Source organism: Diuraphis noxia, unplaced genomic scaffold (assembly GCF_037042655.1).
Source record: "Diuraphis noxia isolate RWA-SAM2 unplaced genomic scaffold, SU_Dnox_SAM2 contig0003, whole genome shotgun sequence".
Taxonomy (NCBI): Eukaryota; Metazoa; Arthropoda; class Insecta; order Hemiptera; family Aphididae; genus Diuraphis; species Diuraphis noxia.
In genome coordinates this window covers 4922156-4945653 of record NW_028301713.1, presented here as the reverse complement: position 1 = coordinate 4945653, position 23498 = coordinate 4922156, and the positions used below count along the sequence as shown (strand labels likewise).

The 23498-nt window shown below is 27.1% G+C and overlaps 2 protein-coding genes across 5 annotated transcripts in view; one reads left to right on the top strand and one right to left on the bottom strand.

Moving 5' to 3' along the window:
* Positions 1–23498, top strand: part of LOC107173739 (H(+)/Cl(-) exchange transporter 7-like) — a 44822-nt gene that overhangs the window by 18831 nt on the left and 2493 nt on the right. For all 4 annotated transcript variants that reach the window (XR_016190679.1, XR_016190680.1, XM_089221838.1 and 1 more), the window contains exon 16: positions 22838–22918. Coding sequence is in view for 2 of the 4 variants with exons in the window: in XM_089221838.1 (XP_089077964.1) it covers positions 22838–22918 (81 nt within the window). In the remaining 2 variants the exon portion in view is untranslated. The remainder of the gene's footprint in view (positions 1–22837; positions 22919–23498) is intronic.
* LOC107173763 (uncharacterized) lies at positions 1210–2781 on the bottom strand. The gene is made up of 2 exons (XM_015524428.2): positions 2633–2781; positions 1210–1704 (listed from the first exon to the last, which is right to left on the bottom strand). Exons 1-2 carry the CDS (start codon positions 2648–2650, stop codon positions 1351–1353), a joined length of 372 nt encoding a protein of 123 aa, XP_015379914.1. The 5' UTR covers positions 2651–2781; the 3' UTR covers positions 1210–1350.

Sequence of the window (23498 nt, the reverse complement as noted above, 5' to 3'; positions counted from 1 at the left end):
GTTCGGGCATTGTTATACAATGCCCGGATTTCCTACTTTGCCCATAACATGATTGGAAAACCATCCAACGAAACCACACAGTATTGAATTTATCGTTGAATCAGTCACTAAAGTTGATACTTGATCACCCTTTCCCACATCAAATAGTTCTTTAAATTATATTTTTGTAAGCACTTTAATTTTTGAAATTTTTAAAATATAAATTTTTTGTCTTTTTTTAATTTTTAATAATGATTAAAAATGTTCCAATTGGTTGAGCAATAGTTTTTGAGTAACTAGAAATAGAATTATATGTATAATGTTTTCTTTGGAGAAACTTAAAGTTATACCACGGAACTTGCGAGTTATGTACTTAATGTAGTCATGTAGAGTCCGCGATGCATTGAGTTTATTTATTTATTTATTTATTTTTGGCATACAATTCGGACGCACCACAGAATTTGGAAAACGTATATGTTGGCGTGGAAAGCACTAACTATGTTTTGTATGTAAGCAATTTAAAACACCTTTTCAGTCATTTTCAGTGTCAGCAGAGATCCTTTATTCTTATTTACTGCGTACTAACTTTCCATGGCTACAAAGTACTTTACAAATAAAACAGGTATGCGTATGATTCTATTATATTATTCTTTGTTTCGAACGAAGCTCTAATAAGATTATTCTATATTATAATAACATTGTTAGTCGTCATGGAGATACAGACTTTTATATATTATATTATATGGGTAACTTAACAAATTTTTCTAAACGAGTTAACTTTTTGTGATACTCTTAAACATTTAAATTATATTTGACACGGGAATTTATAATTTGCAAGGTTATTTTCGATTTGGTAAGCCGTTACTGATTAGTGATTACACTGATAATTTATAATCAAACCGAGTATTTAGTATTTATACCATAGAGTAATATATAATATTACTCTATGATTTATACCTATCCTGATTTTTAATGTTATGTATATGAGCTTGTTTGTATGATGATGTGTGAGTATGTGAAAATATTGTTTTTTTAAGATCAAAAAGTTTAATATGTCTTATGATTATGATTTTACTTTCAACTATAGTTTATATTTGTTGATAATGATAAAATGTAAACCAAATATTTTCTGTGGTTAAGTAAATATTATAGTAGGCATTTGTTTTTTTAGCTAGTGAAATCATATCACAATATAGATTAGATGTGAAAAAAAAATAAATGGACACTTAATTGTTTGAAATGGGTGAAAATCCCATGATAAATATTGTTTATTCTGATTTTGTATTAAATATAATATAAAAATTTATGTGAAAAAATATATTAACATATTTTAAATACTATTTTACTATGTGGGTTACAATATAAATTGTTTTAATGGTGTCCGTATCCATGCCCATGTCCATGTCCGCCTCCACCGTGTCCGTGTCCGTGTCCGTGTCCACCATGTCCACCGTGTCCGTGACTACCGTATCCACTATTTCCACCGTATCCACCGTATCCACCATTTCCACCGTGTCCGTGACCACCGTATCCACCATTTCCACCGTGTCCACCACCATGTCCATATCCACCATTTCCGCCACCATGTCCATACCCGCCTTGTCCATATCCACTATTTCCGTATCCACCACCACCATTGTGGTGACCGCTCTTGCCTGGTTCAGGGATTGGTTCGGAAGTTGCTTGTTGAGTAATCACAAGGACGGCAAGGCATAAAGCTAATATCTATACAACAATAATATTTCAATCAATGTTAAGTTTATTTTTGAATAATCCGTATATTGTGTGATATAATTCTAAGAAATATAGGTATTTTAATTTTTTTTGTATATTTATTAAATGAATACAATTTAAAAATATATTTTAAGGGTTAAAAATAAAATGAATGATAAACCAATAAGTCGTTAAAATAATTAAAGAGTTATTTCAGTAATTAAATTGTAACGTATATTTATAAATAATATTAAACCACATAAATGCAGCTATATAGTAGGTAGGTACCTACATGAGTTAAATTTAAAGTACCTAAGTAATAGAAAACAGTAGTTTTATTATGGGGAACCCTCGGCAACATAGGCCATTGAGTGTGGGGTGGTGTGGTAGGGGTTATTTTTGTGTATTTGTTTGTAGGTTTTAAGTGGGTAGGGTTGTAACACATGTTTGTGTATGTGTGGCAAGGATATGATGCTAAAAATCCCCGGTGGTCACCCATCCGGGAGCTAGCAACTGCGGCCGGTACGTACGCTCAGTGCGTTTCCGCAGATTGAGCGTACGACCGCGCTTCACCAAGCCACAGAAAACAGTAGTTATAAAGGTATAATAGTAACAAGGATTAAAAACAAAATTGAATAAAGTATAGAATGTTAGTGGAAAAAATGTTTATTTTAGTTATTAAACAGAATAAGGATATCATTTTTTCTCGAAGGTAAATCAGTTTTTTTAAGACAAATATAAATTCTTCAACTATATTAGATGCTAGTTAAATTGGACTTTTTGCATTTGATTAGAAAATGTTGATTGGTCATAGAATAAAAAAGTTATTTGTTTACTACCTTAAAAAAATATATGTATTTAGTAAAATGATTAAAATATTTTGTAACTCAAAGTTAAAAATTCAATGAACTAACAATAATATTGAATAAGCAATACATACAGCTGTGTAGTATTTCATGATTCTTAAGATTGTTGAATATTTGTCTTTGAAAATGTAATGTTTACTGAGTACTGATACCTCTGCATCTGCTGGTTACCGTTTATATAGGATCTGCGGCTCCGCGCACGTTCTTATTTCGCCAATATATATAATGTAAACAAAATTTTAATCACAAGCAGTGTATTGACCTTCAACTTTATGAATGTTATCCAAGGAAATACCCAAACCAGTCTTTAAATTTTTTCCTTCTCACGAATAAACCGGTTAACTTAACTTCATAATATAATAATAATAAGGCGTATATTAATGTTACCTATTATATCATTATTGTTGTTAACATATAGACAATAATTTTTTTCAAACCCTTAGTTTTTATTTTGTGAAATGACCGTTATTTTAAAACTAATCTTACTAAGGTCGTCAAAACAACTAAAAAACACACAAACAATTTTTAATTTTTGATAAGCAACACACCATATTATTACTATATTGCATATAAATATATAATTCGAAGTAAAATCCATCATCCGTATAGTTATTATATATATTTAATTCTAGACAAGATACAAGATAATATAGATATACTTTGTAGGTACTTATTACATAGTTAATTGGGTATCAACGATGTACCTATTATATATTATATAAATCATATAATACAATGAAACTTATTTATTCGAACCACAAATGTGAAGTTCATTAAAACCAAAATATATTTTTGTATATTACATCATAAAGAGGGAATAATTTTATTGGGAGTGTCATTTCCAAGGAAAATTTTTTTGTCTAAAATAATTATTGTGGTAGGCATAAAATGAAAAAATAATTTAATCTAATAATTTAATTACGTTTCATTCAAAAATTAAAATATTATATTTTATTTATTAATTATAATTATTATTGTATTGTCTAAATTTCAATTTTTAAATTAATATTGTGAAATGCGTCATATTCACAGACTTGATGGAATTATTATATATGCAATAGTTGGTTTAATATTTTGACTTGGGTAATAATTTATTATGACAATTTAAAAAATATTTCCGTTTAAGTAATTATTATTGTTTCCATTATATTTGTATACTAGAATCTAGACACTCTTTTGTACTTTATTATGTATTATCTTCGGTAGTTCAGTTTACAATAAAAATAAAAATTATTATACGATGTGATTTACCAAGCATGCCCACCCTCATTTTTAGATAATTATTAATTTTGAATAACTGCTTTATTGAAGTAAAGTGGATTTAACAGGATGGTGAATTATTACTCTGTATAATTAATAGAATATGATTATATAATTTATAACGTGATTTTAAACCTCAACATTCAAATTTGGATATGTAATTTTTAAGCTGCAACATAAGATTTAAAAACATAATTTTGTTCTTTAGTAATTATCGGATGTAGTTTTAATCAGGTACCCACGTTTCAAAAGCTCTTTAGATTATTATTTTTTTGGTAAACATTCAATGTTTGACAGGGAAACGTATTAACTTTGCACATAAAGAAAATATTATTTTGTTGATTACTATTTATTTTATACTTTTTGTGCAATATTAATGTTCTGTACATTTGAAAAAATAATATTATATTCAATAAGGTCAATCGTCTCATATTCTCACAATATTACGTATCTCAAAATCTTATTACGTATTTTTTATGGATAGTTAAAAATGTCATTAACGTAATTTTATAACCTGAAGTCAAATTTACAAAAAAATTTTGTTTCTAATAAAATAATTTTTCGTCAAATAGGTACCTGCTATAGAGTTGTATCGATTTGGATGAGTGAAATGAAATTTATTAATGCGTCCCACAAAACTCATCTTTATAGGTTCTTCTTTTTCCTCGAGTCCGTCTAATCTTTAAAATTGAGAACGAGTGATTTCTGGTATCGGGTTTGATCTGGTTGGTACTTCAACAGGTAAAAAAAGCGGGTAAGTCTTAGATGTCGCTCTGCTGTACAGTAGGTTACTGTAATGGATGGAATTAAATTTGAATGCAATGATAGGTATCATTGTATACGAAAAACGATTCTGAACGGAGATGATTTGTCAGTCTAGGATATATTATATTTAAATATTGTCATATATTCTATTTTGAAACAAATATTCCAATTAAGACACATTTTGCATAAAGCATGGTTAATCAATTAGTGTAGTTATCATGTAGTTATCATAATTCATAATATCTTATATTATCATAGATATACGAATACCTGGTTTGAGGATAAATCGTTATCATTACGCGATTTCATAAAAATTTAAAACTCAAACGCTCAAAACATTTTTCCTAGGTATAATGACGCTTCAAATTTTCTCTATAGCTATTTGAAGCAAAACTTATGGAAAACTTGGTGTTAAATTTTATAACCTTAGATATAAATACAAACAATATTATGAATTTTGAACTACAAAACAATTTGCAAATATTCATGGTTTTGACGAATTTTTGTTAATATTTGAAATTCAAATGCTAATAAAAATTTAATTTGAATTTCCGGTGGACATTTTTTTTGTGATTAAGATTGACAAATTTGTAAGGAATCTTGTATTAAATTTTCAAATCTTAGATTTAATAAGAAAATTTTTTATGCATTTCTATAGCTTATAATAATTTACGAATTTTCGTGATTTTTACGTATGTTGTCAAAATTAAAATTTAAATGCTTGTAAAAAAAAATGTGACTATACATTTCTTGTATTTTTCAACTGATATTGTAAAAATATTTTAGGAGCCTTTTATTAAATTTTCAAATCTTAGGTATAAAAGGAAAATTTTTTATGAATCTCTAGAATAAAATAATTTACGAATATTCGTGATTTTTACGTATGTTGTCAAAATTAAAATTTGAATGCATGTAAAAAAAAAATGTGGCTATATATTTCTTTTATTTTTCAACTGCTATTGCAAAACTATATTATGAGCCTTGTATTAAATTCTCAAATCTTAGAATTAATAAGAAAAACTTTTATGAATTTCGATCTAAGATAATTTGAACATTCCGTAATTTTTATGTATTTAGTCAAAATTTGAACTGTAAATGCTTATAAAAAAAATTTGTGACTATAAATTTCTTTTATTTTTTAAATGCTATTGTAAAAATATTTTAGGAGCCTTGTATTAAATTTTCAAATCTTAGGTATAAAAGGAAAATTTTTTATGAATTTCTAGGAAAAAATAATTTACGAATTTTTGTGATTTTTACGTATGTTGTCAAAATTAAAATTTGAATACATGTAAAAAAAAAATGTGGATATAATATATTTCTTTTATTTTTCAACTGCTATTGCAAAACTATATTATGAGCCTTGTATTAAATTCTCAAATCTTAAAATTAAAAAGAAAAACTTTTATGAATTTCGATCTAAGATAATTTGAAAATTGCCGTAATTTTTACTTATTAAGTCAATATTTGAACTTTAAATGCTACTTGAAGGATACTTGTACACATACAATAGCTACTTGAAGGAAAACTTAGTTTTGTATTTTTAATCCTTAGTTATAAACGCAAAAAATTTTATGATTTTTCAACTTAAAACTAATTTGCAAATATTTATGGTTTTGACGAATTTTTGCCAATATTTGAAATTCAAATGCTAATTTAAAAAAATTGTGCCTATGTATTCTTATAATTTTTTAATCACTATAAGAATAATTTATGAGGAACTTTGTATTAAATTTTCAAGTATTTAATAGGGCCAAAAAATTTTTATCGACACTTCAAAAAAAAATTTTCAGGCAAATTGAAAATTTCAGTCGTCTATAAATATCTCAAAAAAAGTCAAAATATTTTGAAAATTAAATCATGTAAATAAAATGCCAATCTAAATAACTGATAAAATTTTCAAATATCTACGACTTATACTTTTTGAATAATAACAAATATTTAAAATCGTTTAAGGATAAATCGTTATCGTTACGCTATTTCGTAAAAATTTAAAATTCAAACGCACTTAAAATTTTTCCTATAATGATGCTTCGAGTTTTCTCTATAGCTACTTGAAGGAAAACTTATGGAAAACTTAGTGTTGTATTTTTAATCCTTAGTTATAAACACAAAAATTTTTATGATTTTTAACTTTAAAATTACTTGCAAATTTTCACGTTTTCGACAGATTTCGTAAAAATTTGAACTATAAACGCTTATAAAAAAAATTGTGACTGACTAACGATTTTTAATTTTTTTAGCTACAATAAGAACAACTCATAAGGAACCTTGTATTAAATTTTCAAGTTTTTTTGGTCATCTAATATTTTTTTACAGACACTTCAAAAAAAAATTCTCATAAAAATCGAAAATTTCAGTGGTCTATAAATATCTCAAAAAAAGTCAAACAATTTTGAAAATTATACTGTATATAGATAACACTAACATAAACATTTGGTGAAAATTTAAAGTATTTACAGTGATTAGTTTTTGAATTACAACCATATAAAAAAATCGATTTGGTCGAAAACTGGTTTTGCGTAAAAATTCCTGTTTTTCTGTAATTTTTTTTTCTTTTTCTCGATTTTTTTGAAAACTGTTGGAAAATGTTAACTTTTGACCTCTATAATGCACCAACGATATTCACTTTTACATCCGAAACCACCCCCAAAGTTTGAAATCGAAGCATTATTTCGTCTAGTTATGCTGTACACAGACACAAAAAAAAAAAACACATATCATTGTAAAATCAATACATTCATCACTTCGTTCAGAATCTAAAAATCGGAAATTCTCAATAATTTTTTTAATATCTAGGAAAAACCCACAAAACACAGCAGGAAAATGGAAAGGTACATAACATATTATTGTATTTACACAACACCAGTTTTCGACACCATCAATTTTTTTTTTTTAATCTAATTGTTCTATTAAATAAAGGAGCAATCGTAGAGGTTTCAAATATTAGCATTTTCTAGGTTAGTTAACTCTTAGCAGACATTTAAAATTTCTACTTTTAATCGTTTAATTGTAAACTCTAGCCAATTTAGTTGATAAAATTTTCCTTGTATTTGTAAATATTTTTATACTGTGTTATTACAACTGTGGTATAGCCGGTACAGGTATAAGTATAGATTTAATATAAAATTTTATTGAGATCCAAAATATTGGTTTTAGTTATTCTCTTATAACTCAAGTAATTTTGCGCAATTCAGATGAAAAACTTCCTGTTAGTATTATTATGAATAATATGATAATATTCCGAATTTTTTTATCTAATGAAACTAGTCGATTTATTTTTTCACTGACATTTTTTGGATGTGTTTTTTCCGCGATGATACGTGATTTATAACATGTTATTTAAGTTATGATTATTGATAGCTATGATCACTCACAAAAACAATTTGAAGGATATAGACAATATTTTATTGTGCAGTAAAATATATATTGTGTTTTCAAGGGTGAACTGTGAAATGAATTCGTTATGAACAAAAAAAAAAACAAAAATGTATAATATGAATATATAACAATAATATATTTTTTGATTTGTTTCCCCATCTTCGATATATTTTTAGCTATGATTTTGAAATGTGAAAAACAAAAAATACATATTTCATTTGTGTATTCTTCGTTATAAATTCGTATAGCTGGTTGATAGGTACTACCTATGGCTTTTATATTTCTGTTAAATATACGTTACGCGCTTACACCTCAATACGCCGAAATTATGTCCGGTCGTCGCGCGTCGTGACTTTCGTAACCATGATGGTAGTATATAATAATATATACGTATATTCTAGTGTTAGCAGTCTATACATCTCCACCCGGGAAAATAAATGATGGCGTAAACACAGATTTTTAATGCGTTTCCGTAAAAAAATTTAAAAGTTGCTGTAAAAACCATAAAGATCTGATTTACAGGGTAATTCGCCTCATTTTTTCCTTAAACATTGAATTCCTTCAAATACCTATTAAATTTGAATTTTTTAAATATACGCAAAGAAAAATTATGGTACTTCCTACACATTACACTCCCTACAGCGATGCAAACTATATTTTTTACTGCAAATTATTTTTATTTTTTTTTTGAAAAAGCCACCATTTTATTCTTAGAGCACAAAAAAAGTAACTTATAAACTTGTACAAATTTTGGTTCTGATACGTCAAATTTTCCAAAATAATTATTCACCGAATAATTTAGAGTTGAAAGTCTCCCCATTCTCATTTGAAAAATAGAAGTTTGTATCTCCACAAGACACGCCTTAAGTTACAAAAATATTTCAAGGTTTTAAAATTTTCACATAAATTGTCAAAAAAATTTGAATCACTGCTCTATTAAAGGAAAGTGGATTTAGTATACTTGGTGAATCATCCTGTATATAAAACTATGTTTAAATTTTACTCAGTAGTGTATTTCTATAAATTAAAAATAAATCGTTCAGTTCAGTGGTTTCAGATTGAACATTTCAACCCCTGACAAAAATTCCAAATTTGACACAAAGTCCCTTTTCAACCCCTATCGGTGGACGGAATTACAAAAACGCCTTCCAAGTACATGCCTAAATTATAATAATATAAGAGAAACCTCTGAAAAATGTCAAGTTTTTATAAACCCGGTGATTTGACCTTGTGCGTTCGTGTGTCAATCAATCAGTCGGTTTCTTCTTTTACACGGCCCATGCTATTATTATACATGAATAATACTATAATACACCAGACGGCACGCTTATTATCGCCGATTTAAAAAAATGTATTATTCATCCGTAAGCCCGTAACATCGACGTGCGATTGCTCTAGAATAATGCTGCCATATACCGTATAGTATATAGTTGTCTGTATACACGTATAGCGTGTTTTTGTTTTATTGGTACTAAATTACTTTAATCTTTTTTCTACTACATCGTACGTCAACCATTGTAATGCTGCATAATACAGCGGTGCGTATTTATCACGCCGTGTTGTTCGATCGTGTTTGCAGCCGATTTTAGTATAATGTCATTTCGGGGTGGCGTATTGAATTATTCGATTAGACGGAATGTCATTAGTTATTGTATACGTGTATTATACATATAATATATTATCACGAGGGTATAAGTACCTAATATAGGTTTCTCGTTTTATATAGACGCATCGACATCAACATCTGTAATCGTATACAGAAACCTTAAGCAGGAAGTCTGCGAGTGTGTATAAAGCGTGATTTTCTATACTTGTGTATAACTATTAACTACTTTTATTTTTATTATTATTTGAAAAGTATGTTAATCACAAACGGGTATTTCGAGTATATATTTCAATCCGAAAATAACAGCTGTTTAGAATGAATAATTTGCACTTTACAATGTGAGAGGCATTACCAATTAATTAAATAAATTACCATTGGTATTCCCGATGATGAAAAAATTTCGAAAAATCCATCGCCGATAAACAATCACATTATTTTTATGCAACTTGTATTATCCCACTATCCTATTATTCCTATTATTAGTACACAAAATTAAATTATTCAAGAGCTTCTCGTTCGAATTTTTATTTAGATACCTACGTTAAAATATACAGAAAAATAATCAGCTAAATAATTTACTGTAAAAATAGATTTTTATTTGAAAAATAAAAGTTTGTATCTCCACAGAAAATCCCTTAAGCATTACTTAGAAAATCAATTTGGGTTTTAATTTTTGGGCGTCAACGTTTTCGGTCAAAATGTACCCTTCTCTTTTCGGCTACAACTTACTGTTCCCTTTTCGGCCACTGTCATTTTTCAGCCAGTACCTAAAGTAGGTTAGGTACCCTAATCTTAAGTTTTATACATATTATTAACTTAGCCGCATAAATTAATAATTCGTTTTTTTTTTAAAAATTTTATTTTTTTATAGTTTGTACTATTCAATGTAAGTTTAATTTCGTTCATAGTTGGTGTTTTTGAAATAAAGATAAACCTTTATTAGGTATTTCTTGTTAGTTATTGGATATAATATAAATGTAAAACGCGACCCAATCAGTTATAGTGTAGTATCAAAATGTTTTGTCAATGATTTTATGTCGGACTGTCTTGATAACGAAAAATAAAAATAATACTGTGATTACTTGACTTTCAACGATCACATATTTTTTTTATCAAAATTATTATTATATAAGTGTTATAAGATTATATTAATTTTTATTCAACTATTATCTATTATATTAAGAAACCTTAACTCTCAATGTATTATATGCATATTTTACTAGTATTGTAAGACTATATTAATTTTTATTCGATTAATTTAATATGTTATAAACTTATAACTAATAGTGCTAAAATTTTAAAGCAAACGCTTCTTTTTTTATATATGAGATAGACATTTTATTTTTATACATAAATTCGTTTCACGTCGTTCTCATTCCAAATAACCAATTTATTTTTGCTTTTTTTGTGTAAATGGTTTTTTTGCTTTTTTATTGATTTTTCAGTTATTTTAGGTGTGGAATTTGTATATTATATTCACTATGCTATAGTAAGTAATAAAATAGTGTAATTTAATTAATAAGAAAATCCGGAATACCTACACAGTATCTACGGACTAAATGATTAAATTGCATGGTTTTCTATATGTGTAAAAATATTATGTCAGACAATAGAGTCAATGCCACTACTGAAAATCTTGCCAAATACATGGAAGTAATGAATTATTTTTTTAACTTAAATACATTTTTAATTTTTTTTTATTCAGTTTTACAACTAGTTATTGTTCATTTTTGGTCAAGCTTTATTTTTTTTTTTAGAATAAATATGTTTCATTTCTGCTTTTTTAAAACAATTGTGTATGTTTCTTTTTATTTATTATGCTTTAAAACCAGGCCTAGTTATAACAGTTTATTCACAGTTGTTTTTTTTCACGCTACAGTTGTAGGTAATAATTTTAATAAAAAAAACCGAAAAGGGAACGGTAAGTTTTGGCCAGGGAAGAGTACATTTCGGCCGAAAAAGGGGGCTGTCCTAATTTTTAAGCATACTTAAAAACTCTAAAAATAAGATAATGAGTAACTGCGATATTAAAGAATAAAAAAAGGTAACTATTTTAACGAATCGCCCTATATATTGCTTATTTTGAAATGTTTTAGTAAAAATATAAGTACTGCGTTTAACTTAATTAGGTAGTGTATATAATAATAATATATATTGTAGTGTAACATACCTAATTAATCTTTAAGTACAAACTCAGTCTAATAAATCATTATTTAAAACGTAATGTACATTTCTCTTTTGTTTTGTAGAAAAAATGTCGAGTAAAAAAAAAAAAACATTTAAAGAGATCTCAAAGTATGAATATTAAATAATTAGGTAATTACATTTAAAAACTAATTGTCTATAAAATCTGTTTAAAATGAGTTCTGTTATATTATATTATACATATACGAATAATCAGGTGCGCATGACAATCAATAAAGGGATTAGTGTGTATAATCCTTTAATATATAAATAAATACTATTGAACGTGAAATGTTATATTGAACGTTTTAACATTTCACATTTTTCACGTGAATCTATATTTCACATTATCCCTGTCAATTTTTAGTTGAAAAAAAAGTGTTTTACATAGTTTAAAGTAACACTGCATTTTATGTATGATTTTCATAATTTCTCGTTATCACATCCCTATTAGGTACGATTATTTTGTTGATATTCTTTCAATGATAATCTTTTAATTTGGAACAATTACCGAGTTCTGCCATCAAGTTTCTCTCTTGAAGATAATTAACGTTTCCTCATAAGATATTATGAAGTGCATAGTTATCAATCATTGATTGAGTAGTCATATTATATGCAATAATTATTTTTAAGTTTAAATGGGTGCTCTGCCAGTAGTATTTGAAACGCATTTTTCTTTTTACAAATCAAAACTGTAGGAAAAATATTCTGCTTATTTAGAATACGATTTTGTCATCAAAAGAAGTTTAAATATACAAAATGATTATGATATTAAGACGTAACAATTTTAAATGTGTAAAAAAATCTTTTCCGAATGGTTTGATATATATTCTGTACATCCGTCAATTATTGTCCTACTTTCCTATATTATCGGAAAATATATTTGCAGTTAACGAGAAAATCGTATCATTAAAATTTATAATTATTAATAATAATTGTAGTGATCTTAAAATTAAAAAAAAAATTAAAATTAACGATCGTTCTCTCGGTAGTCGGCGGCAGTGGTGGCAAAGTCCACCATTGTTCTTTTATTATTCATATTTTGTAACATTATAACTGCGGGCTAGCGCTCGAAACCCATCGTATATTTTTTCTTTTCCGTCCCGGACATCTTTGTCTTTCAAACCTGCGTGTTTCATTCGCTGCAAATGTAATATTATCATTGAGATTTTGATTTTTGTTGGCTCTGTATTTTATTCACCCGTAGAGAACAAACAATATATAAAAAAAACGGCGTACCGGACCCATAATAGTATTATTCCGAGAGTTATTTGTTTTCGGGATCCGTGCCCTTATCAGTTTATAATGTACGGTTTATCATTATTTTTAATCCAACAAGTAAAATAACACTATGACTCATCAGATAAACCGTCGCCATCTCATTATAATGGCAGATTGCGTTTCCGAGAGTGTAAAATAATATTAAATGATAATTTTTCTGCACTTCATCGTGTACCTAGGTAAAAGCAGCAATGCTGCATAAATTATTATATCATGAGTACCTATATATAATATTAGGTATGTATTGGATTGAGTGATTGCAGATAATTATAATTTAGCGTTAACCTCATAGTTCGCTGCACTATGATTATTATTACAGCAAGTTAAACATGTGTATTTTTGTATTTTATCGAAATATTAAGTATTATTGTTATTATATATAATAGTACTTGTAATCTATGGAGAATGATCGCAGGTAGATGATAAAGTATTATAATTTATATGTACCGTATTTCACTTTTTTTTCGTTTTGCTCATAGTCAGTTATTATAACCATATTATTTTTTCATGAAACTCGTGTTTCACATGAGAAACCATGGTGTTGTAGTTATATATCGTATATGGTATAGACCAACGTTAACTACTATATTCCTATATTCGTTAAAAATAACACATTATTCTATCTTTATTATTATTTTTTTTTTATTGGTTAACCATCAACTTCATAGGATATTAGCTATTATTATTATTGATCTTATATAAACTATAGTTATTTGAGTCATATAATATGACCATTAGTTACAATTGAAATTTGGTCAGGTACAGTATTTACGGTTTTAGCAGATAGTGTTTTTTTAGATAGTACAACCATTTTAAGTTAAATATGGTTACATTGTATATAAAACTAGATTGTAAAGATCTGTTGATTTCAAAAATTGTATCATCTTACTGTTCTTTTCGGTTTTGGGTCCCAGTGCAACATAGCGGATAGTATCTAGCCCAGGGGTGGCCAACCTTTTTTTTATATTGTGCCAAATAATATATACAAAATTGAGAATGTGCCTTAAAAAATATTTATTTCTTTACAGTTTACAAAGTTTACATAAATATAAATTTTAGATTTAGTTGTACTACACGAAATTTGTTTTGAAATATCTGAGGAAATTTCGTCAATTCTTCTCATAATTGTATTACGTGATAAAGAAATGTCATTTGCGTACGTAGAAATTTTTGAATCATTTGCATTTTTTGCAAAAATATCGAAACTTTTTTTAATGATTTCACCATCAGAATAAGGTTTTCCACACTTGGCTAGCAAAAATGCGATTTCATAAGACGTTAATACCATGTCTTTTTTTTTCATTTGATTGTTTAGTAAAAATTGATTGCTGAGTGTATGAATTAGTCTTCTTTTTAATATATTCTGTCCTCTTTACAGAACCCCCGGGGTATTTTTCAATAATATCATTGTGATTATTATAGTGCCGTTGAACATTGCATTTTTTTGGAACTGCGATTACAGAGTTACATACTAAATATGTCGGTCTAGATTTTTTCCCTTCTATACATAAAAATTGTTCTATCCATTCTGTATTAAAAATTCGCGAAGAAATATCATCTTTATAACTTCGTTTTACGCCTAAACCTAAAGTTCCTGGTTTATTAGATGCTATTTCACGATCACACACACACAATGACACAAATTACTCGTTAACGCACGGGCACGGTGATTCTAATACGACTAACTTTATTGTAGTAATCTACTACACACGTACCGTAACAATTCTCTTATCGGTATAATAATCGGAAAATTCCACTGCGATAATATAATTTTATTTAATAATACTTATTTTTAAAAATTATATATTATTTTATCTGACTCTAGTGTGCCATTCCATAACAACAAATGTGCCACAAATGGCACGCGTGCCGCAGTTTTGCCATCCATGATCTAGCCCAATGATTGGTCGATCTTGTTAATATTTGAGGCATTTGGTTATGATATATTTCTAATATCTTTCTGACAGTCCTTTGCCATTAAGGTAACCGTGCGTAAATCACGTATGCCCGACTCTCAGTCGGTTTAGTGCCTATTTTTATATTATTATAAGATTAAACTATCAAATTTTTAATCGATTTCACCAAAAGTTACATAGTGCCTATGCTATCCACAATAAAAAAAACGATAACGTTATGAAAATAAATATTACAGTGAATAAACAACATAATAATAATATTTCGTCGTAAATTTGGAAATTGACACTATATTTATTATATTCACATACCTACTTCAGTTCTAACTGCAATGATTATAAGAAAATAATAATATAACGGTCATAAAGTTATAAAACATTTTTTGAATTGAATTTTACGTTTTAAATTATTTATATGCACATAATATAATATTAATGTAGATAAAAATATTATAACAGCGGTAATAACATATAATATTATGATTTTCTTTAAGCTAAAAATCAATTCCTTGTTTACGCCATAAAATTGACTCATGTCCAAAAATTCAACTTTAGCTATGATGCGATAGTGTGTTATATAAACGACAATTTCATGGTTTTTAGTAGCTTTTATAAATCTTAACTCTAAATATTCCATATTAAAAATAAATAATAAAATATATTATCATAATTTTTTTTTTGTTTTGTTAATGACTAATAATTTTCAATTTATAGGAAATTTGTAAGAAAATGTATAAGACAATTTAACAAGTAAAATATACATAATACATAATTATTTAGAAAGTGTTCAAGCTGTATTAACTAATAATGGTTTTAGATTCTGAGCGGAGCGATGAATGTATTGATTTTACCATGATGTGTATCAATAAGCATTTAAAGTTCAAATTTTGACTAAATACCGTAAAAATTAGGACAATGTTCAAATTATCTTAGATAGAAATCCATAAACATTTTTCTTCTTAGTTCTAAGATTTGAAAATTTAATACAAGACTTCTAACACATTTTAACAATAGCAGTTGATAAATAAAATAAATTCATAGTCACAATTTTTTTTTACAAGCATTCAAAGTTTGAATTTTGACAACATACGTAAAAATCATGAAAATTCGTAAATTATTTTATGTTAGAAATTCATAAAAAATTTTCCTTTTATATCTAAGATTTGAAAATTTAATACATGGCTCCTATCATATTTTTACAATAGCAATTGAAAAATAAAAGAAATGCGTAGTCCCAATTTTATTACAAGCATTTAAATTTTGAATTTTGACAACATATGTAAAAATCACGAAAATCACGAAAATTCGCAAATTATTTTAAACTAGAAATTTATAAAAAATTTTCTTTTTAAATTTAAAATTTGAAAATGTTTAATAATCTATAATATATCATAGACAGATAAATCGTCTTCGCTCAGAATCGTTATTCGTATACAATGATATAATATCATTATTGGATTCAAATTTAATTCCATCCATTACAGTAACCTACTTGTAACCTACTGTACAGCAGTCAGCAGAGCGACATCCACGACTTACCCGCCTTTTTTAAATTTGGTAGTTTAAACAGGTGTAATTTATGATCTAAAGATAAGAAACCAATACTAATTGATAATTAAACCTAATTCACTTGTTTACAATTTATTAAATGTGTTTAATAAATTAAATTAAATTAATAATAATATTATTTTTATCGAACTAAATCTCTGTTATAAAATTGACGCACTCACTTTTTATTTTATTTTATCTTAATAGTTATTTTGCGAAACTAAGTAGTATAAGAGTAAGAACCATAATATCTACTTACATCTCAACAAGTTTTAAAATAATTATTAAAATATTACAAATCGCTATTTAATATCTACTGATTATAGCTTATAAGATGTCCGTGAGTTACAACCTCGATTAACCTATGGAAGTTCATCAACGAACAAACACAACATAAAATTACAACTAACAAGACTTAGCCTATATGATGTAGGTTTTGAATATTATGATCTCATTCGAAAAACCCAAAGAAACTGATTAAAACATTTTGCATATCATACTTGTATTATAGTTATCTTCAACGAAACAACTTTCGTGCAAATAATTAATAAATTAACCGGTTTCTAAGAGAACTAACTATTTTTCATATACTTTAAATCCTCCCATTTTAAACGAGTTTTTATATTATCATATTTTTATCTTAAGATTTTTCAAAATAACAGTTAGCCATAGGTACATATTATTCGCACTAATTGGCACTTTGACGTCACACACAGTCTATTATCGAGAATTTCAAAATACGTATTTCAATACACGATCTTTGTCTATATCAATTTTTTCAGAAGTTGTATTTCAGAATTTAAAATAATTAATGTTTACTCTAAACTTTGATCTATAGGAACAACAATTCAATTAATAATGATGTTACTATGACTTTAAGCAAGGGACGCCATAAAATAAAACCAGCAAATTTTTAGGTCGACCAAAAGTTTTTATTTGCCTAATTTTTCATGAGATTCAAAATAAATTTACAAAAATCCTAACATAATAGTTAAAGCCTTTTTAACTGCTCATCAACTTCTCCCTATTTTCAATAATTATGGTAGTACCTAGTAGGATCGAGTTACAATTTTGTATTTAATATTTATATGACCATTAGGAAATACTTAAAAATACTTCTACTGTTAAAAATTACCCATAAAAATATTAAGTACCTTATAAAGTGTAGACTTTTTATTTTATTGTATTATGAATTACTTTTGTTTCGGTTGTTCCTATCTACGTGGTGTCAGAAAACAATTATAAATGTAGGCCAATATGCCATACGTATCAGATTAAAAAAAAAATTGCCTAGGCACCTTGCAGTGATACTTTCCCCAATATTGATGATCTTGCTTTAAGCTATTCAACGGTTGTCAAGTCATTATAAATATTTTTTGATTTCTAAAAAAACATCATTAAAATAAAAATATTATAAATAGGTAATACAATATATTTAAATATATTAAATGTCTGTTATAGAAACAAAAATTTACTTTTTAGAAAAATGCTATTCAAAATTGTTTTTATTAGGATTTAATGAGATTATTGTATTAGTTGTATGAATAACGTGCATATAATTTAAATTTTAAGAAAAACAGTAATGTAATAAAGACTTAAAACCTTAGTAAAAGTTTAACTGAAATGTATTTAAAATATATCAAATATCTTAAAAATCATGAGTAATAATAATTTCATTATAACTGTTTAATATTGAACATTTTTCAAATAATCTCATTTTAGATAGTTTTATAGAAACGTTTTGTTCAAAGCGTTACAAGGTGTCTTATAACTTAATAATTTAATTTTTAATGTACTTCAAGTTAATAACAGTATTATTATCCTGTTACAACTGCCGTATAGTAATTCATCGAAATTGTACATCTGTTTTTTGAAATTCAATTTGAACGTACAAATTGCAATTTATCATTGGAAAAATATATTTGGCGCAATATAATTATTTTATGATTAAACTTCTCGATTACGACGACGTATATAATATTATCTTTTAATACATTTAAGATATTTAACTGTCAGGAAAAACGAATAATTTACCGTTATTACATTTTTTTTGAGACTTTGCATTATTCTACAAACTAACAATATGGACGGTAAAGTGTCAAAAATGTCAAAACCCACGACCAATATATGCGTAGCCACGTAGGTATTATGTATCGGGGATGATTATTATTAAAGTTTATCCAAAAACATTCTGGGCAATATAATATATTCTTTAATATAACTTAAAAATGAAACCATGTATTATATATCGTATATTTTTTTTTTATTAAGTTTGTAATGTTTGTGTCTACAATCTTGTTTGTTATAATATATAACTTACAATATTAATCGAAACTAAACAAGATATTCATAATAATATTGAGTCAAAAAGAATCAATTTAAAAATATGAAAAAATAATTAAATATACTAAGGACAAATTAATAAAACCGATTTAGAGTTTTCTGATGTTTAATGTTTATTAATATAATATTATTGCTACCCAACAACGTTATACGTATTATACTGAAGATAAATTTATTTTATTCTACCTTTTTTTTTCTAATTTAATTTGGTTTATCCAGAGCCTATATTATTAAATATATTTTATGATAGGTACATTGTTTTTTTTTTTTTTTTACTTTAGGTATAATGTAAGTTGAATTAAATTTTGCCGAAATCATTGCGTTTGAAAATGTCATCGTGTATATAAACTTTAATAAAATACGCTAAAAGTTTTCACGAATAATATCATTAAATTACAACAAAAAAACTAAAATCATTATTTTCTGTTGAAATAGATTAAATTTAAATACATTTCGACCAGATTGAATTTAATTTTTAAAGTGCCTATAAGAAAAAAGAGTCAAGTACCTATTATGCTTAATCATTGAGCATGCTAAATTCCCAGATCCTTAATGTATTTACAACGCAATAAAGTATAATTCCAAATTCAAATTAAATTGAATTCGGTAACCCTAATATTTTGGTAGTATATTTTGGGTGATTTGTGATATTAATCTATAGTTAAAAATTTAAACATACTTTTCAGATTTTTTTGTTTATTATGAACTTAATATTGGGACACTAATATGAGGAACCTAATATTAAATAGATTTCAAAGCATCAGCTATAAAAATTGAACATTTCACACATTTTTATCAAAAAAATATTTCGTAAATGCTTGTCAATTTGTCAAATATTGATAACATTTGCAGAGGAACCTACTATCAAATTTACAATTACAACCATTTTGACCAAGCGTAAAATTTTTTTTCGTCTTTTACTAGTTATTTTGAAAAGTAGCAAGAATTTCCTACTTTTAACAACCCTCCCTCCCCCCCAAAAAAAATTTACTGATAACCAACTAGATCCAACTATCTATCAGAAACTACTTTCAAAGTTGTGTCCCAAAAGGATGGATTTATTTTTCCAAAAAATTTCATTTTAAAATGTCATTGTGTGTATAACATATTATAATATAATAATATGCTTTATATAACTCCGCTAAGAATCTAAAAATAAATTTTATTACCTTAAAATGTAATCTTAAACATTCTTTTTAAGTTGTTCTAACAGAAACTAAAAATATCAAAAATATATAACATTCAAAATATTTCATAGAAAAATTTCCAAATTCAAATTATACAAGAAATTGGCCGGGTGTTAAAACAAAAAATAACTGTTTTAGCAATTTTTTATGATTTAAAAATCATTTATCATTTACACAGCTAGCAGGTAACAAACTAATAATATACGAAATAATATTAAAGTAATTATTTTTTCTTTTTTTTTTTTGGGGGGGGGGGGGGTGAGGACCATTAGCCCGAGGAACTGTCGGGGAGGGAACTGTTGGTTTTTTGATACTCGTGGATGTTTTTGGCAGAATTTCGAATGGACACTCGTAGGTTTCTGCCATTCCCGGGTGGGGGGCGGCGGCCTCACTTTCCAGACAACATGAACTGCCCGGAAAGCGATGCTGCCCATGACAGGGATTCGAACCGACGCCTCAATCCGCCCGTCCACTACACCCCCCTAAAGTAATTATTATTATATACCTATTATGCAATCTTTTTTTCGTAAAAATGGTTAAAGTTCAACCAACCATTTTTTTTTTTTATTTATTTATTTTTTTTTTTTCAACAGATTTTTTGTTTTAAATTACTAACTAATTACTGATGTCAATATACATAATAAAATGTCTTAAGTGGCTTGATGAGGCGCGGTCGTACGCTCAATCTGCGGAAACGCACTGAGCGTACGTATCGCCCGCAGTTGCTAGCTCCCGGATGGGTGACCACCGGGGATTTTTAGCAACATATCCTTGCCACACATACACAAACACGTGTTACAACCCTGCCCACTTAAAAACCTACAAACAAACATACAAAAATAACCCCTACCGTACCACCCCACACCCAATGGCCTATGTTGCCACGGGTTCTTACAAAAAAAAAAAAATGTCTTAAAAGTATTTAGGCTGACAGACCGTCATCGTTCAGTTTTTATACTTCAGAATCGTTTACAATGGATCTATCATTGAATTCAGATTTAGTATCCCATTTTGGAAAATGACCTATTCAATGACGAAATACCTCGTTAACTACTACATCACCTTAACAACTTATACAAAAAAGCTAGCTACTCGTTTGGGTTTTTTTTTATGTCCGACGTGTGACGAGACACTTTAAGATGTAGGAAAATTGCTTCAAACTTCAAAATTTAGAATGGTTTCTGAAGAAGTCAAAAGTTAGAAATTCCTAGTGCTTTTCTTAATAATTGGAAAAACTAAAAAAAACCTAAGAAAAAACAAATACTTACGCTACACGGGCTACATCAGCTTTGAAAAAATCAATTCGTCTTTTGTTGTAACTCAGAAAATAATAAAACCTTATAAACTTGACATTTTCAACAAATATTAATGTTTTATAATATCACTTAAATTTTAAAATTGTTTCGTTCGTTAATTTTTTTTCATTATTAAAGACTAAAAAATGTAATTCAATATTATATTATATAACAACCTTTTATATACTCGAAGTTAAAATTGAAGACTTGATTTTCGTAATTTTATATTGGAATTCAAAAAATGTTAATTTTTTTGGAGATTTGAACACTTTTTATCATGTACCTGTATTATTATTATTACACCCATTTTTATAAATGATTTAATTAATTTTAATCGATTTATATCACTACTGTTTTTACTTATTCACACGCTATTATTTTGATATTTTGAATCAATAAATGTTAATTTAGGTCGTAAAAGTGCCAGAAAATATTTGCAATACATATAAAATCACACGAATCAATCAATAAATTGCTGATAAATCGTTCGACCCATTATTGAAACTTTAAATATTATTGGTTAATCATTTTCCCCACATTATATAGCTACTTGAACTTAAACAATTTTGAAGAAGTAATTTCCTCTGTTGTCCATGGACGCCATGGTATAAGTTAAGAAACAAGATATCGCCATTAAAAAGTTTAAAACCTGAAGGCATCGTCAAATATGTAGGTAGTATAAAATGGTAAAAAGTACAAATAATGGAAATAATTTAATTATTGTACATATTATATACCTACCTATTATTCTTATTATTAATACTAAACTTTAATATAAATTCATATTTTCCACTTACATATATAGTTAGCACACCGGATATAGATTATGTGACATAATATTGCGAGTGTTTCCGAGATATAAATTGATACAATCATTCGTTATGCAACCATAAATCGATCGTTATTTATGTCGTTTTCGACAGTGGTGGACGGTGGTTTATTTTCAACCATTCGTAACAACTAATAACTAATAAGTCAATTTATGAAATATAAATTCCAATTAACCCAAATCTGCACGGTTTTACAAAATGGCATGTACCGGATAATCGATTTGACACGAACAACTAGACCAACTGCCTGCGTAACTATAAGTGCCATTAATAACTAAACATATTATTAATATTTTTTTCGCAGAGCTTAGAGTAGATTGAAAAACGGGACGTTTAGCAGACGAAATATTGAAAAGATTTTATTCGACAACGAAAACAAATTTCGCGGGTCCTTGAGCTCGTAATTTATTCGATTTTTTAAATATTTGGCCGTCGGTTAATAATATTTTAATAATATGTAATCTTTACTCTAAATATTGAAGTGTGAATATAATGTTTTGTATTCGACAGCCAAAGTCTAATTATTAATAGCAAATCGACTTATACTTACGAATTATGACTTTAAAAGATGTTTAAATTTTAAATTGTACTGTATATATATTACTTTATGTATACTACTTACATTTTTATATATTATACAATTTACATTACCTTTAATTTCGGTTTTTTTTCAAATTTTATTCTAGGAAACAAGTTTGCCAAGGACTTTTAGATTGTTTCGTACTCTGGGATTGCGGCACATTGTTGTTATCAACAACACTAACGAGGTATGACGAAAATAATAATATATGTTAATATATAGCAGGATAAATTGTTTTTAATGTTTTTATTATTATGTTGTGATGTTCGCATCTATAACTGAATAAGTGATCAAATTTTTGTTTTTGTTTTGTTTTTTGCGTCTTGGCCTTATTCCGCCCGAATTGGATTATAACTATTATTCACGAAGAGTTATGTTTGTAGAATATACGTGGAAACCAAATGCTTCTATATTATTATTATTATCAGTTTGTTCGTTAATTATTCATTCAAAGAGCTTATTTCACTTTTCTGAACTTTCGCCTTTGTTCGTCTAGCATAAAAGCACGAATGATTAAATGAATTAGTTTTGTTTTCAACATTTAATTTAGTTAAGTAGATGTGTTAATGTTCCCTTCGACAAAATACTTGATGTTATTTCCCTCTCGATTTTATGTTTTGGTAATATTTTTGTTAAAACCCCTTAATGAGTGTGTACTTTAGCGCTCCTTGTAATAATCTTGCGTCCCTAGACCGCACAGTTTAGTTAACTTTTTCTCTTCGTTATTAATTAACTCTAGAATAATTTAATAGGTGAGTAATATTTAC